Source organism: Ahaetulla prasina, chromosome 7 (assembly GCF_028640845.1).
Source record: "Ahaetulla prasina isolate Xishuangbanna chromosome 7, ASM2864084v1, whole genome shotgun sequence".
In the NCBI taxonomy this organism is placed as follows: Eukaryota; Metazoa; Chordata; class Lepidosauria; order Squamata; family Colubridae; genus Ahaetulla; species Ahaetulla prasina.
Genome location: NC_080545.1, coordinates 83,584,867 through 83,599,634, shown reverse-complemented (window position 1 = coordinate 83,599,634; position 14,768 = coordinate 83,584,867). Strand labels below are relative to the sequence as shown.

Below are 14,768 nucleotides of genomic sequence, written 5' to 3'. Positions count from 1 at the left end.
GACGTCTGGTCTGGGATTGCCTGGTCCTGTCACGAAAGGACTGTCTGTCCTGAAACCTGTCAGGGGGAGGTTGGAAGGAACATTGATAGGCCGGGGATTGGAACCCGGGATCCTGGGTGCGAAAAAGCCGTCTTCGGTAAGGAAGAGAAGGACGTCTGTCTGAACGTCTAGAGACGTAGGGAAGGATCTTACGTTTGTCCTTTCCCTCAACTAAAATAGGGTCTAGGGCTTCACCAAAGAGAGATCCATCCTTAAATGGGGCAGCCGCTAACCGCCATTTGGTCTTCATGTCGGCTTGCCATTGTCTGAGCCATAACAGCCTCCTGGAGGTGATGCTGGAGGCAAGGGCTCGGGATGCAAATTTTGCAGAATTAAGGGTGGCATCCGCAGTGTATTCAGCAGCCGCTACCAATTTATTTATGTCCTGATGTAATCTGGAGTCATCCTGAGGAATCCTCTCCTGCATTTGTCTGAGGCATATCAAAGAGGTTCTAGCAAAGAATGAGGCTGCTGTGGCAGATCTGATAGCCCAGGCAGCCGCTTGATGGGTTTTGCGGGTGGAGAGTTCCGCTCTGCGGTCCTCCGTTTGGAGACCCTCTGCTGCATCTGAAGGTATAATGTTGGAGGAAGAAGCCAAAGTGGCAATTGGGGTGTCTACGGTAGGAACCTTGAGGAGGTCCTCAAGATCTTGATCTGCCGTGTACATCTTTTTGTCTGAGCCACTAGGAGTGGGAATGGCACCAGAGTGACCCCATTGACGTTGGATGGTGTCCAAGAAGAGCTTGGGTGAAGGAATTACCCATTGCTCTGAAACTGGTTCAGTAGAGGAATTTGTTGGGGTCTGACGGATCTGAAGCTCCCTCAGATTGGCGTAAGGCAACCCCCATGTTGGCCGTAACTTTTGCCTTGTGTAGTAATGTGTAGAAAAGCTCATGGCGAAAAAGGCCGGTGGGAGCAGGTTTGTCTGGGGCAGACTCTTCGTCTTCAGACAGGTTATACTCTGCTATGTCTTCCTCCCCCAAAAAGGAGTCCTCACTATGGTGTGAAGGAGTTGGAGAGCGTGTGCGCAGTGCGCGTAGTCTGGGTGGATGGCTATCAGAATGGAGTCTTTGGTCAGAGCTGCCCGAAGGAGATGGAGCTGGGAAACCTCTCTGAGTGAAAGCATTGTCAATGCCTTGAGAAATGGTCTGCATGATAAGATGACGTATATCCTGAGGAATGGCAGGAATACTGTCCTCTCTGTGGGAGACTCCCGCTGCTGTGGGAGTGAAGGTGGCAAAAGGTGCCTGATGTGGAGGCTCAGGCATGGATCTAGAAGAATCTCCAAAAACTGTACAAATTGTTTCCTGGTCTTCTCCTGAACCACTAGGGATAGTGGGAGACCATCCAGGCTGATTTAATAGAGGAGAATCTTCAGTTAGAGGAACAGAAGTTTCCCTGCCTTCCTCTGCTAATTTTTGTTTTGCTTTATCAAATTGGCTATCCAAGGCCCGTTATCTTCTTGAGGCATCTCTCTCTGCAGCAGCAGAGGTTTGGAGAGAAGTAGAAAACTTAGATTTGGTAGCAGAAGCCCTTGATTTGGATCTGCTCTTGTGAAGGGGAGGAGCCATGCTAGTAAGGTGTCCTTGGGAGAGCGAGGCAGAAGCCCGGGAAGGAGATCTGCTGCGATCCGCCATCTTGGAAATGAGGCCTAGTGGTTATCAGAGGCCTTGGAATATATATGCCCAAATAATATAGTGGCCCTGATCTGAGAATCCTGGAATAAGATCAAACAATAAGGGCCAGTTAGCACCAAGCTGACACCACAGCTGGATTCAAAGCATTCAAAAGCTGCCTGGGGGGTTGCGTGGGGGGGGGGTGTCCCCAAATGGCGCGAAGCAGGCACCACTGCTCCTAAAGCGCCTTTTTACTGCAGCGTTGGCAGGGGGAGCTAGCCTCCGACACCATGGATCTTTATCTCCACCCCTGCAAGCGCGAAGCCGACACCACGGCTTCTCCTGCGCTCCGCTGGCCTCCACTTACAGTTTGGAGAGGTCCAGCGATGTCCGTTCCTCAATCCGGCAATTCCACGAGGCTTGAGAGGCTTGGAGTGTAAAAAAATGGCCGCCGGCCTTCGGGCGGCTCAGCTGAGCGGCGTTGGGCTGCGCGCGAAGCACGAGCCTCTTTCCTTGCCGCTCCAGCTCCCAGCAGTCAAAGAAAAACAATTGGGCACTTTTAAAACTTTTTTTAAAGAATTTTTCTATATTTATTGAAGTCCTATGAGCTGTAAAAGAGTCAAAAGCAATGGAGCTAAAGGAGGTAGTCTCTCTATGGCCGGCTGAGTTAATAAACTGGAGCTAAACAGGAAGAGGAGGTGTGTTTAAACAAATTCAACTCAGTCTCAGGCCAATCAGATGAAGTTAACAACCCATTGCTTTGGACTCTCTTAGCAGCGTACAGGAGAAATGCCTGTATACCAAGGAAATCAGTCATCGCAGAAGGTATCTTTTTTAAGCATTCAAAAGTGAACAGCAGGAAAAGAAACTCTGGTTTTTAGTAAGCAGAAATTATTCAGATTTGATGAAAACTATCACTAGAATATATTACATGTCTGCATTATTATTAATTCACATCTTTTTTCACTTTAGCTTTAAATGCTTCCTCAGACCGCAGGATAAAATATAAATGTAAACCAGAGCAACATACATGGGCCAACATAGTTTCAGTTCATTTCCAAGGTTATTTCCAAGGCTTGGGGATAATTAGCTACTAGTTGAAGCGTAGCTGAAGTGGCCATCTTTTAAAACCTTATGTGAAAATGGCAAAATCTTGCTAGATTTCATACAAGAACGTTAAGATCTCATAAAATTTCATGCAATAAAACTGAGCAACAAAGTCAAAATCTGATGAAGATTAGCAATCTCAATTCATTCCCTCAGTTTTTGTAAAATCTTTTGAGGGCAAAATATGCTTTTATACCTGTGGATATCATACTGCTGACTCCAGTCCATGGAAGGAATTTAAATAATAAATAGTAAGTCTTTTTATCCTTCATTATACTTCCAGCTCTTTATCTTTAGTTCTAATAGTAATATCAAGATGCCAAAAAGCAGAGTATTTTCTCTTCCTTTGTTATAAATACTATCTACTACCTGACCTCAAAGACAGGTGTAACTTCACTTCATTTTTGCCTTAAGACCTAATTTTTAAGATGAAAAATACAATAGTTTCCTATTTCCTACACAATATGACAACTAGATAAAATTTATAGGAAGATACAAAGTTCAGAAACTTTCAAAATCAACAAGTCAAGCTTCTCAAACACACAAATATTGGTATAGTGGTGAAGGTGCTGGCCCAGAAACCAGAAGACTGTGAGGTCCAGTCCTGCCTGAGGCATGAAAGCCAGCTGGGTGACTTTGGGCCAGTTGCTCTCTATCAGTCTAACACACCACACAGGGTTGGTGTTCTGGGGAAAATAGGAAGAGGAAGAAGTATTAAGTATGTTTGCTGCTTTGAGTTACTTATAAAATAATAAAGGTGGGATTTAAAACAAAAAAAAAATCTAAATTTTTTCCCTGCCTATAAAGGAGCCCAGAATGGATTCAAGACCACAGATAAACTCACACATTTTCAAATGGTAAAATTCCTCTTTTAAATATATATATCAGAGAATTGCGTTTTACTAAAAGTAGAAATTAAATTTGCTGCATAAAATAAATCATAAAACTATGAAAGACATCAAATGTGCCCCATGCATGATATGTAAAAAGCATCATTCCAGGCAGTTCAAGCAACGCAAGATTCATATTTATGCCCCTTAAAGTGCATTAAAAGTATGCAACCTTATTAAAACAAGATTACCTCTGCTAGATCAAATTAGAACGGGCAGGCTCTACTTTTCATTTCAAAAGCTTAATACATACATCTCAAAGATACAAATCATGCTGTGGCAATTTTCTTTCATATTCTGTCTAAGCGCTAAAATTACAATTCATGCAATTGTAGTGATCTTTTAAGCCGAGCAACTAATAGTGAGTGTTCAAAGGAGTAGATTACACATTGTAATGCATCAACCAGGTGTGAATGAGGACAGATGCAGAATTGTTAGTTTTCTTGCTCTTTAGCGTTGCAGAGGGTAAAGGAAGGAAAGTAAGCCACCCCAGAAAGCTAGCAGCCCGGTGCCGCATAAAGAAACTTCAGTCTTACGGCAGAGACCTCTGTCTGGAGTTCGGCCACTTTTTTTTTCAGTTCCTCCCCTTGAACCTCTTTGGTATTTAGCTCTTCCTTCAGTTGCTCTACCTGCCACGACATTAATTCTTTTACATTTAGAACGAATTATTTTCCTCTTAACCTGCCGCTTTTTGAAGAGTTGCAAAGCGTAGCAAACATATAAACAGCTAACAGACCTGCCCATGATTAAACACCAGTTTCTCAGAATAACTACTTTTTCCTAAACCCATATTGCAACAACAATTGTACTTCACACATTTTTAGATGACGTCATCTAAAACATGCCTATCAATCCTTGGTATTCTGGTAATTTTTATCATCTTTTATCTCCTCTTTATAGGCTACTGTGATGCGTATTACATGATGCTGCTCTTGAACTGGAAACTGCCGTTGATCCAAAATAAGGAAACAAGATTGCTGAAGTGCTTTTTCATTTATATTACCCTTTATTTGAGGCATTTGTACCCAGTCCATTTCTGGATTTAATGTGGAAGTACCCCTTAGAATCGGTGGTGGTATTCAGCAGGTTCTATCCACTTCAGGCGAACTGGTAGCGGCAGCTGCGGGAGGCTCTACCCACCCGCCTGGACATCATTATGTCCCATTTTTGATGCTCTGGGCATGTGCGGAGGTGGCGCATGCGCTCACATTTGCAAACCAGTAGTGAAGGTAAGTGAATACCACCCCTGCTTAGAATGTTTTTGGGAAGACCTATTCTTTGTGCATTCATTAAGTGTGCACATGATGGCACTTCAGCTATAGAATTACTGAACTGCGCCCCTTCCGGAAGTCTTACATATATTTTTTTGGCATCAAGTAACCATAGTATTCACCCATGTCTTATAAACAATCGTTTTGTAAAAAAAACTTTTTGGATTTGCTAGTTGGCTTCCTTTTGCTATTTTCAGTTCAGTTTAGTATTTTAATCATAACCATATCAAATGCTGAATTGATTGGAAGCTACATAAATAAGGCAAGCTATGCACTTTAATCTGATTAAATCTACTGCCCAAAGTTAATTAGCATATAATCAACAATTTATAATGCAGACTCCAATTTCAGCATTTTTCAAAGAAAGCCCAGGGTGTTTCCTCCTTTTTCTCTAACATTAAGCAGACTTTTTAAAAAACATTTATATTGATTATAGTTTGGGCCAGGGGTCTCCAACCTTGGTACCCTTAAGACTTGTGGACTTCAACTCCCAGAGTTCAACTCCTAGACTCTGGGAGTTGAAGTCCACAAGTCTTAAAGGGACCAAGGTTGGAGGCTCCTGGTTTGGACAATGCATGACCACTTGTAACCTTTTGAGGTCTTCCACCCTGATTTGCCTTAAATTTCAAAGTCATAATTTTCTCTGAGACACTTTGTTATATCATGAACAGTTGTTTACATTAATTTATGCAAAAAATGTCCCTTGAATATTTTACCATAGTATGAACAATACAGTTTTATCTAATTGTGTTGACGCAATTCGATTTTCCTAAATTGGTTTCTACATCTTAAATCAAATTTGGTTCACCAATCTTAAATTATAGGTACACAGATTTACAGCTTTGCTTAAGCATTTTCACTTAATTTGAAGAAACTCTAGTAGAGAAGATAAATCCTTTATCCATTCTGTGATTCAGTGAATGAATTAGCTTTTTGGGGAATTGTAAGCTATTTTTTAACATACGCTGCTTAGTTATTACCTTGTTTTTCATAAATTTGGAATGGCTACGATACACCTCCATTTGTTTAATTTCTTCTTCACGTTCCTCTGTGCTGAGTGCACCATTCGATTTCAACATTTGGATTTCTTCTTCCAAATCTCGGAGTCCACGTTCCATAGAAGAAATTTTAGAATCCTTCAAACACATGGAACAATGGTTTAGTTTCCTCAAAAAACAAAACAACAAAAAAAACAAAACCCCACCCAATATTTTGCTAACAACATTTGAGTTTAGGGACTATGTCTGAGAAACCTCTCCCTGTAGCACTGTGCTATACATAATTTTTAACTGTAGCAGTTATTAAATAGGCATCTACAGTTTAACCCAAAGGTGCTTTTTCAAAAGGCAACTGGACTTTTTTGTTTTTTCCTTGAAGATGTTTCGATTCTCATCCGTGAAGCTTCTTCAGTTCTGACTGAATGGTGGAGAATGGAAGGATTCTCCATCATTCAGCAGAACTGAAGAAGCTTCTTGGATGAGAAGCAAAATATCTTCAAGGGAAAAACAAGAAAGTTCAATTACCTTTTGAAAAAAAAAAAAAAAACACCTTTGGGACAACCATGACCTGGATGACTGAAAATCTCCACAGACATCGACAATTTAAACAGAAAACAGATATACACTAATGGAAACTGGCATTTTGAACCCAGAAATAACACTGGGAATACACTGAGAACTTGGGAGGCAAATAAGAAAAAAAATCCTTCAACGGGAAAACATTTTACACATTTCTGCAACAGTCAGAAGTATTTATCTGTACATTCAATGAAACTAGCTATGCTGACATACAAGTCCTTTCAAAAGGAAGGGAACATCATCTAGAAAAATATGTACTATTTCTTAATTTTTTCTGAAATAATTTTTCCTGTTTCAAATATAACAATTATTTCCTTGTTATTGAAACTATTTTATATTAAAGTCCTTCCTATGAAACAAACCATTATCTAGAATATATAACAAAATAGGCATACATTAAAAAAACGACAAATATGACAATAGATAAAATAGACATTCATTTCACATACATAATATAAACCAGATATAAATAATCCTGCACATTTATACAACAATACTCTAAAATTCTCCCGACAATAGCAGAGATGCTAAAACGTGCATTGTGCAACATGTCAGAGTGAAAATTCAAAAAATAAAAGAGAAAAAACTATTCCATTTGGTAGAAAGAATTAGTTTCTTTTACCTTCATCTCTATAACGGTCTGTAAAGCTTTAGTTTTGGCAGAATCAGGAGCATTTTCAAAACGACGGTGCATTTCCTGTTTAAGAAGAAGAAATATTGAGTAGGTATCTAAACACAACAGCATCGAACTTCTGGGATTCATAGAAAAAGTATTTATAGGTAAACGATTCCATCTTTTTTCCTGGTACAGCTATAGTTATTACGATTTTTTATACAAACAAGAAACAGCTACAGTGAACTGCATACCAATAATTTTCCGCATAAAAATCATTCTCAAAATTAATAGCTGAAGGAACTTTTAAAATTTTTAAATACCTATTAGCAATGATTTTATCAAACTTTCGACTTCCAGAAGGGCAAAATACTTGAAAAAAAAACAGGATTAATAAATAACAGCAACAATCTGCTATGTACTTAACAAGCTGATAAAGCATCTGTGCCAGCGATACTCCTACATTCCCAGAGTAGCAACCACCTAGTTACTGATGACGACAGCTCTTTCCGCAGTGATAACAAGGAACTGTTCATCAAAACAATTAAAAGTGCAGCTGACACAAGTGCTCTGTAGTTAAGAAGGAGCAAAATGAAAATGCCTGGGACTAGAACACTAGAAACTGTCTTGCGCTATAGACCACAATTATTCTTGGATTAGAATAATGACAAACAAATCATGCACTAATTTTCCTCCCATTTTTATACCAATTTTCATAATGAAACATCCAGAAATATTAAATCACATTAAATATTAACATAAGGTATTAAATATTGGTGTAGTGTAAGCATCAAGACTAAAGGGGAAAAAACTAGAGAGGAGTAAAAAGTGCAAGGGGAAGAAAAGCAAAAGAAAAGAAAAAAATAAGAATCTAATAAAAGAGAGAAAAGAAATATATAAAGTGACCTCCAAAAATAATTACAAGTATAAACAAGTTTAATGACTCTTCACCACCTCTAAGGTTACAAACATTTATCTCATCATCTCTTACCTCTGAACAAATCCATAAAATGTTATCTTTCAGTCCTGGTATTACCTGAAAATCCATTTAGGAGCCAGGAGAAACATGTCTTATTTTATTCTTGATCAAATAAACCAATTTTATATTCTTTCATTTTACTTTTAGAAGTTGTAATCCTTAGTTCATTCAAATATTGTTGTACAATTAACTTCATTTCTTCTTTGTCCTAACACAAAGAATTCTTCAAGGCTTTAAGAAGCCTATTATGTAATTTTCAATAGAAAATTATTCAAGTCACTTTCTTGGTTTGTAATGTATATTTCCCTTTTAATTTGTAAGTGAATTTCTTTGTACATCCAATGAAACAACCTTTTCTAAAACATTCTCTTAGACTGTAAATTGTAAATCCACTTTCAATACCACATCTATTTTGTCAGATATGTTTTTTCTATATCTAACATTTGACTTTAATTTGCTGCAAATACGATTTTAATCTACCAAAGAAACCTGGAATGCAAGTTTTCTCTATAAGAAAGCCTCTGAGCCCTATATGATGGATGTCTGATTTTGTTTATATGAATGTGTTCTGTCCAAAATTTGCCTTAAATTTATCAATTTAATCATAAAGTTATATGAAAATCAATGAAGAATATAATGCTTACTCCACTTGAAACATGATGCAAAACAGCAAATGGTTTCAAACATCCTTCATAGTAAAGTAATTGTTTCTATGGAAACTACAGAACTGTCATTCTTTATTGTTGCCCAGATTTCTGGTTTTCTAAATAGAGGTAGACAATCATTTACAGCTTCCCAGTAAAATCAAATAAAAGAATAATGTACAGATTGTGGTGATTCAGGTAGGGTCTATTTATAAACACACAGAATACACTTGCTATTGTATAAGGATAGGATAAATTCCTGATTGCTCCCGGTATTTTTCTTGCTCAAGAATGAATTGCTAAAGAACAAAAAAGTAAAGTTCATAAATACATTGCTTATTTTATTCTTAGACATGTTCTTGACTGATACCCTCTCCATGTCTGAATCCAGGCTTAAACATATATGGTTATTCACAACCCAAAATTTCAAATTTCAGCTTCCAATCTTTTTTTGTGTGATACTTTTGATATTATTCCCAGATATATCCCCAACTTCCTACACACAGAATTTATCAAATGATATGGGAGGTCAGAATAAATTATGAATAAAAAACCCAATTTGCACTCAGGTAAGTTTAGATTCCAGACTAAGATGTATCTTGCTTTAAACAGGTTAGGGAAAAAAAATCTGCAAGGGCTTGCTCCTATCAAAAGACAAAACAAGAAAAAAGAATTGTGCAAGATCAGAGGGATTATGTGAATAACTCACTTCTCTGAGCAAGCTGCTCTCCTTTTCCTTTTGCTCTAGTAAGGTTTCCAGGTGATGAACGTGCATTTCAGCCTCTGCCAACCTTCTTGTGCGTTCGTGATCTTCCTCGGTGGCTTTTGCAGACAATCCCTTGCTCTGCAGCATTTCCAGTAACTTTTTAATTGACTCATCACGAGCATTTAAGGTCTGTTTCTGAGTCTCGATGCGTAACTCCATTTCTTCCAGGGTTTTGCGTAGCAAGAAGAGTTCCTTGGCTTGACGCTCATGCTCTGCATGAAGCCGTTGGAAGTTTTCTTCTGTTAGTTCGGTCAGAAACGGTTCACTGGATCTACTGCTGGTGTCTTGCTGGAAAAGTTGGTTCAGGTCCCTCTGGATCCTAAGCTCGTCCTGAAGAGCTTGAATGGTCATCTGCATATGCTGAGAAACAAACATCCGAATCAGTAATCATTTCAGTAAGAAGAAATACAACACAGATTTATGACAGAGAATATAAATATACAATGTTATGTCCTAAAACACTTGAGACATAATCCAGTTCAACAGTTTCAACAAAATTTTTAAAAATTTTTTTTAAAAAAATAATAATAGCTTGTTCATTATATATTCCATATATTCTTTAAAAAAAGAATTTGTTGAAAATATATCAGATATGATAAATTGCCCATCTACTACTCCGTTCTCATATTCTACCAGGTTAGGTCCTACCTATACTATAAATATAAATTACCTATAAATATACCTATATTTCATGTAAACAGGTTCCTGGCTCCCACATTTCAAGAGATCGAGAGCCACTGATGGGCTACAGAAGTTTACAGAGTTGGAAGGGACCTTGGAGGGTGACTAGGCAGGAAACCCTACACCACTTCGGACAAATGGTTGTCCAATCTCTTTTTAGAAACTTCCAACGTTGGAGCATTCACAACTTTTGGAGGCAAGTTGTTCCACTGATTAATTGTTTTAACTATCAGGAAATTTCTGGAGTCCCCTGCCATAGAGTTCTATTTGCAGAAAGACTGTGTATGTTGTGGCCTGTTGGCTGCCAGCCTCTCCAGCAGCCGAATCAGAGAAGGCAGCATGGGAATCAGGGTCAACATCAAGGAAACCTGAGAGCTCAGAGGGGAAGAGGAAATGGAGCTGGCAGAGAGAGAGAGAGAGAGAGAGAGAGACAGAGGCGTAGCCTGGGCTGTCCGTCAGCCCTCAGATGGAGGGTAAACAGCCCCCAGGTCTGGAGGTGGTTGATGAAGAAGAAGAGTAAGAGCTGGGTGCAGTGCCTGACGTGCGGATGCACAGAAGGCAGAGAAGAGAAGAGCAGTGGAAATCCATGGGCCGATCCTTGGGAAGAAAGAATCACCGCTGCTAGCAAAGCCCCACCTTATGTCAGCTTTGGAAGCCATACTAGGCCGGAAGCTTCCATGCTGTCACTTTCTCATGTGTGGGAAAGTAGGAGGGGGGATTTAGTAGAGGGGTTGCCATTAAACATAATAAGATTCTTCCTGCCGGTCAAGGTCAGACCAATCCTGCATCTGGAGAAGGAGTGGTCGGAGTGATGTCTCGAGATGGGATGGTTGGCGATTGGAGCATGTGATCGGCAGAGGAGTCAGGGGGTGGTTTTGGGATTTTTGATTTACTGAGGGAAAACCCGGACCTCTCAGATTCGGATTTTCCCAGATGTGCCAGTTTACCTATCCTAGTAAACGAACTTTGAAAGATGCGTGCTTTGGAGTTTTTACTTGGCAAGGGGTTTTTCTGGAACGCTGACACCCTACCTCTTGGGATAAAAGGCAAGGGGCGGAGATGACCAGATGTGGCAGACAACTGTTCATCTTCTGGCCGGCCAGACTTGTTAGCCTGCGTTGAGAGATAATTTTTTTGCTGGGGCTGCCGGCACTCCTAATAAAGGAATCTTTTGAGTTCACTTCAGAGGGTTTGTCGTTTTTGGGGAGCTGGGTCAGAACCGTATACGGTGGTGCACCTGCTTCCGAAGGTATCAAATGTATCTTGTATAACTGCAAACTATATTCTAGGGAAATGGATGTTTACTTGGAATCTTGCTTTAAAAACTAAGAAATATTGGGAAAATCAGGATAAAGAGTCATATCTCTTATAGGGAGTGGATTTGCATATTACTAGGAAGCCTGCGATTTTCACATCAAAGACCATTATGAAAATGATAGCTTACCTAAAACAAACTGAGTTTGACACCACAGGTAACAATTTAGTATGAATATATTTTAATGTGTTTGGAGAATTCTTTGGAGAACTTTTTGATACGGTCAGGTGTTTAATCAATGAAATTTATTGTTTATTGTGTTCAATATAGAACCATTGAATAGAATATCTAAAAAAGGACAAATGTCTAATAAGGCTATGATACTATAGACTTTAACATTAAAAAGTTGATTTTAAAAATACTCTATTGCTAAATAACCTCAAAGGCAATAGAGTAGAAAAGAGATTAAAAATGTTTAAAGATAAGTAGCTTGTCAGTAGAACATTTCTCAGCTCGATTAGGTCAAGCAAAGAACATTTTGTTCATGTCTACATGAACAGAAAATAGTCAAAATAAACCCCAGGAACAGAAGCATGCCACCACATAGGAAAGAACAGAAACACCTTGGCATCAACACATTTTATTTGATTCCTAGAACAGGAAAAACTGTTTTTTGTTTATGAAAGCAAATAGGAGAAAGATATTCCAATGCTATCAAAAAATAAAAATACAATTTCACATTCTGGAACTGTTCAAATAGCGATGTTAGCAAGAACATATATAATTTCTTCCAATGTAACCTACCATAAAACACACAATGATTTGATAAAACAGGAAATATTATTTTTACTGATATTAAAATGTGAGTCTTGTCTTTCTAATGAATAGCATCTTAGAACAGTTTAAAATAAAAAATAATAGATTCAACAAAACGTAATAAAATTGCAATGGCATTAACTGCTTTAGCAGGTGAAAGTCTACCAGAAACAGGAATTTATAATATAGTACCATCCAAAGAGGAGTCATACATGCTTTATGGACAATATATAGAATTAATATGGTGAATGAAAGAATTCTATCTTGTTTTTTAAAAACAAGAGTAGGTCGGGTGACTTCTCCATTAGCTTTACTATCACTGTCAAATATCTTTTAATTCAAAGACAGCTACAATAAGAAATACGTACTCACATATGCCAATATAGTGTATCAAGACTCATGAAACAGACTAAAGGCACAGCAAGAACTGCTTATTAGAAATGTACAATGACTGACATACTTACAAATTGCTGGAAGAATAAAAAGTCATCTCAAAAAAGGACAGGCGTTGAGAAAACTGACAGAATTTGAAATATTTATAAAAAATTAAGATCACTTGCCAGGGTGTATATATAAATTGAAATACAAAACAGGTGGAATAAATTAAAACTGTATAATAAAGTAGATGTAAAACTTCAAAAGAAATACAACTAGCCTTTGACTTATGACTGTTCATTCAATGATCGTTTGAAATTATGAGGGAGTTGAACAAAGAGGCTTACAAGGGGCCTGCTGAAAATTACGGCCACTGCAGGACCCCTCCAGTCACAGGAACAAATTTAGGCACTTGGCAATCCATCCACTTTATGATTAACTGCTGGGATGCTCAGTGCACCTTTGTTTCTTTCCCCCCATCCCACCCAGTGGCGTCAGCAGAGGTGAGCGATCCACCTCTCCACTGTGAAGCCTGCCACGAGTCAGAGGTAATAGCGTTGGCAGTGGTGGTGAGTGACTAGCTGCCTTTCAGCTGTCAAGCCTCGTGGGGAGGCTTCTTTAGCTAGGCTTGCCTCTGTGGTGTGGTGGTGAGGGGTTGGTGGGGGGTATGCCCAACATTAAAGGCAATGTGTGTCTGGCTAAGGCCAAAGGCCAAATGGCCTGCCCCCCCCCCCTCAAAGCAGTGGCGGCGTTATCAGCCTAAACTGATCTGGCCAGCATGCAAAACTGAATTGAAGCTATTTAGAAAGCTATTTAGAAAAACCTTGCTTGAATGGTTCAGAAATGATTTGATTGAACAGCAACTGCCAAAAATGTCTCTGCCAGACAACTGAGTCGAAAACTGGGGCCTGACGGAGAGATGTGGCCACAAAATTATGACTCAGTCTCTGGCCAGATTGCACTGTATTCCTGAACCATTCCCAGCCTACTAGGAGAATTACCTTTTCTGTAGATCTCTTTCAGAAAACAACTGATTCACCCTATAGCCTTCTGACACCAAGGCTGTGTGGCACCATCTCAGACTTGAACACCATTTTGGGACTGGCAGCAATGAATTGGGGCTGTTCCAAAATGATGCCTAGTTCTGGGATGATGTCATGCAGCCGCCATAATGCATACGGAGGCTAACGGGTGGAGCAGCTGGCTCTCCTTCCTGAATGTGATTTCCGGATAAGTATAATTCCAGAAAAAATAAATGAACATTAATACAATTTTAAAAAACATATTGTGATGGCAGCAAAAACGAATTTGCACACACACACACACATTAAAAAGTTTCCCTATGTTTTTATTTATGTATTATTAATACTTATAATTTATTCTTGTGTTATTCAACTTCTACTATCCAATGTAAGATTTTTTTTCGTTGCATTTCCTTATTTTAATAATATCATTTTGAAAAAGAAATGGTTCTGTCACTTACTTTTCTTCAACTAGACCTACATCTTAAGTGGGAGACAGAGACACTGAAAGGCAAATGTAAATAGGTATTTCTATGGTATCATTTACTTTATTCAAACTCCCTGAAATCTGCCTGCATGATCCTTAAATTTGCATACTTTAATATTTCCATACAGGAGGTCCCCACTACTTTCATATTAACGTATTTCAGTTCCTTCTTTCTATGCAATGATTCACTTTGGCTACTAAAGTAGCTCAGTGTGATTCAAAAAAATAGTTTTTTGTATTGTTGGAATGACTAAAATACTTTCCTCCTCCCTTGATTCTCCAAAATTCTTTGCTCTCTAAGCATGACCTTAAAAGCAAAGCTCTGCTGGCTCCATCTATCTTTAACCGCATTTAAGCTTTCTGACACACTCAGATTCATATCCCAATATTGATCAAGGCTGGAGACAGAGATATTTGGTAGGTGGGCGGGTATAAATACTCTCTTAGCTTGGGATTGTCATTTTTTCTTTAACCGCAATGAAATAAAACATGTGCACGAATGTACTCACAACTTGCTCTGTGGTTTTAGACAAACATATGCTTCCAAAGAAAAGAAGACCTTGAGTTCTCCCCTATCTGCTCCAGAAAGTATGAGCTAAACAGTCAGATGCAGACCACAATAGAACAACA

The 14,768-nt window shown here is 38.8% G+C and overlaps 1 protein-coding gene across 11 annotated transcripts in view; it reads right to left on the bottom strand.

The window, feature by feature from the left end:
- ERC1 (ELKS/RAB6-interacting/CAST family member 1) overlaps positions 1-14,768 on the bottom strand; it is a 176,379-nt gene that overhangs the window by 143,400 nt on the left and 18,211 nt on the right. For 5 of the 11 annotated variants that reach the window (XM_058189594.1, XM_058189601.1, XM_058189593.1 and 2 more), the window contains exons 3-6: positions 9,446-9,862; positions 7,123-7,197; positions 5,904-6,059; positions 4,189-4,281 (exon numbers count right to left, since the gene is read on the bottom strand). In XM_058189594.1, coding sequence (XP_058045577.1) covers positions 4,189-4,281; positions 5,904-6,059; positions 7,123-7,197; positions 9,446-9,862 — 741 coding nt within the window. The remainder of the gene's footprint in view (positions 1-4,188; positions 4,282-5,903; positions 6,060-7,122; positions 7,198-9,445; positions 9,863-14,768) is intronic. The other 6 variants (XM_058189604.1, XM_058189595.1, XM_058189597.1 and 3 more) reach the window with 2 other exon arrangements.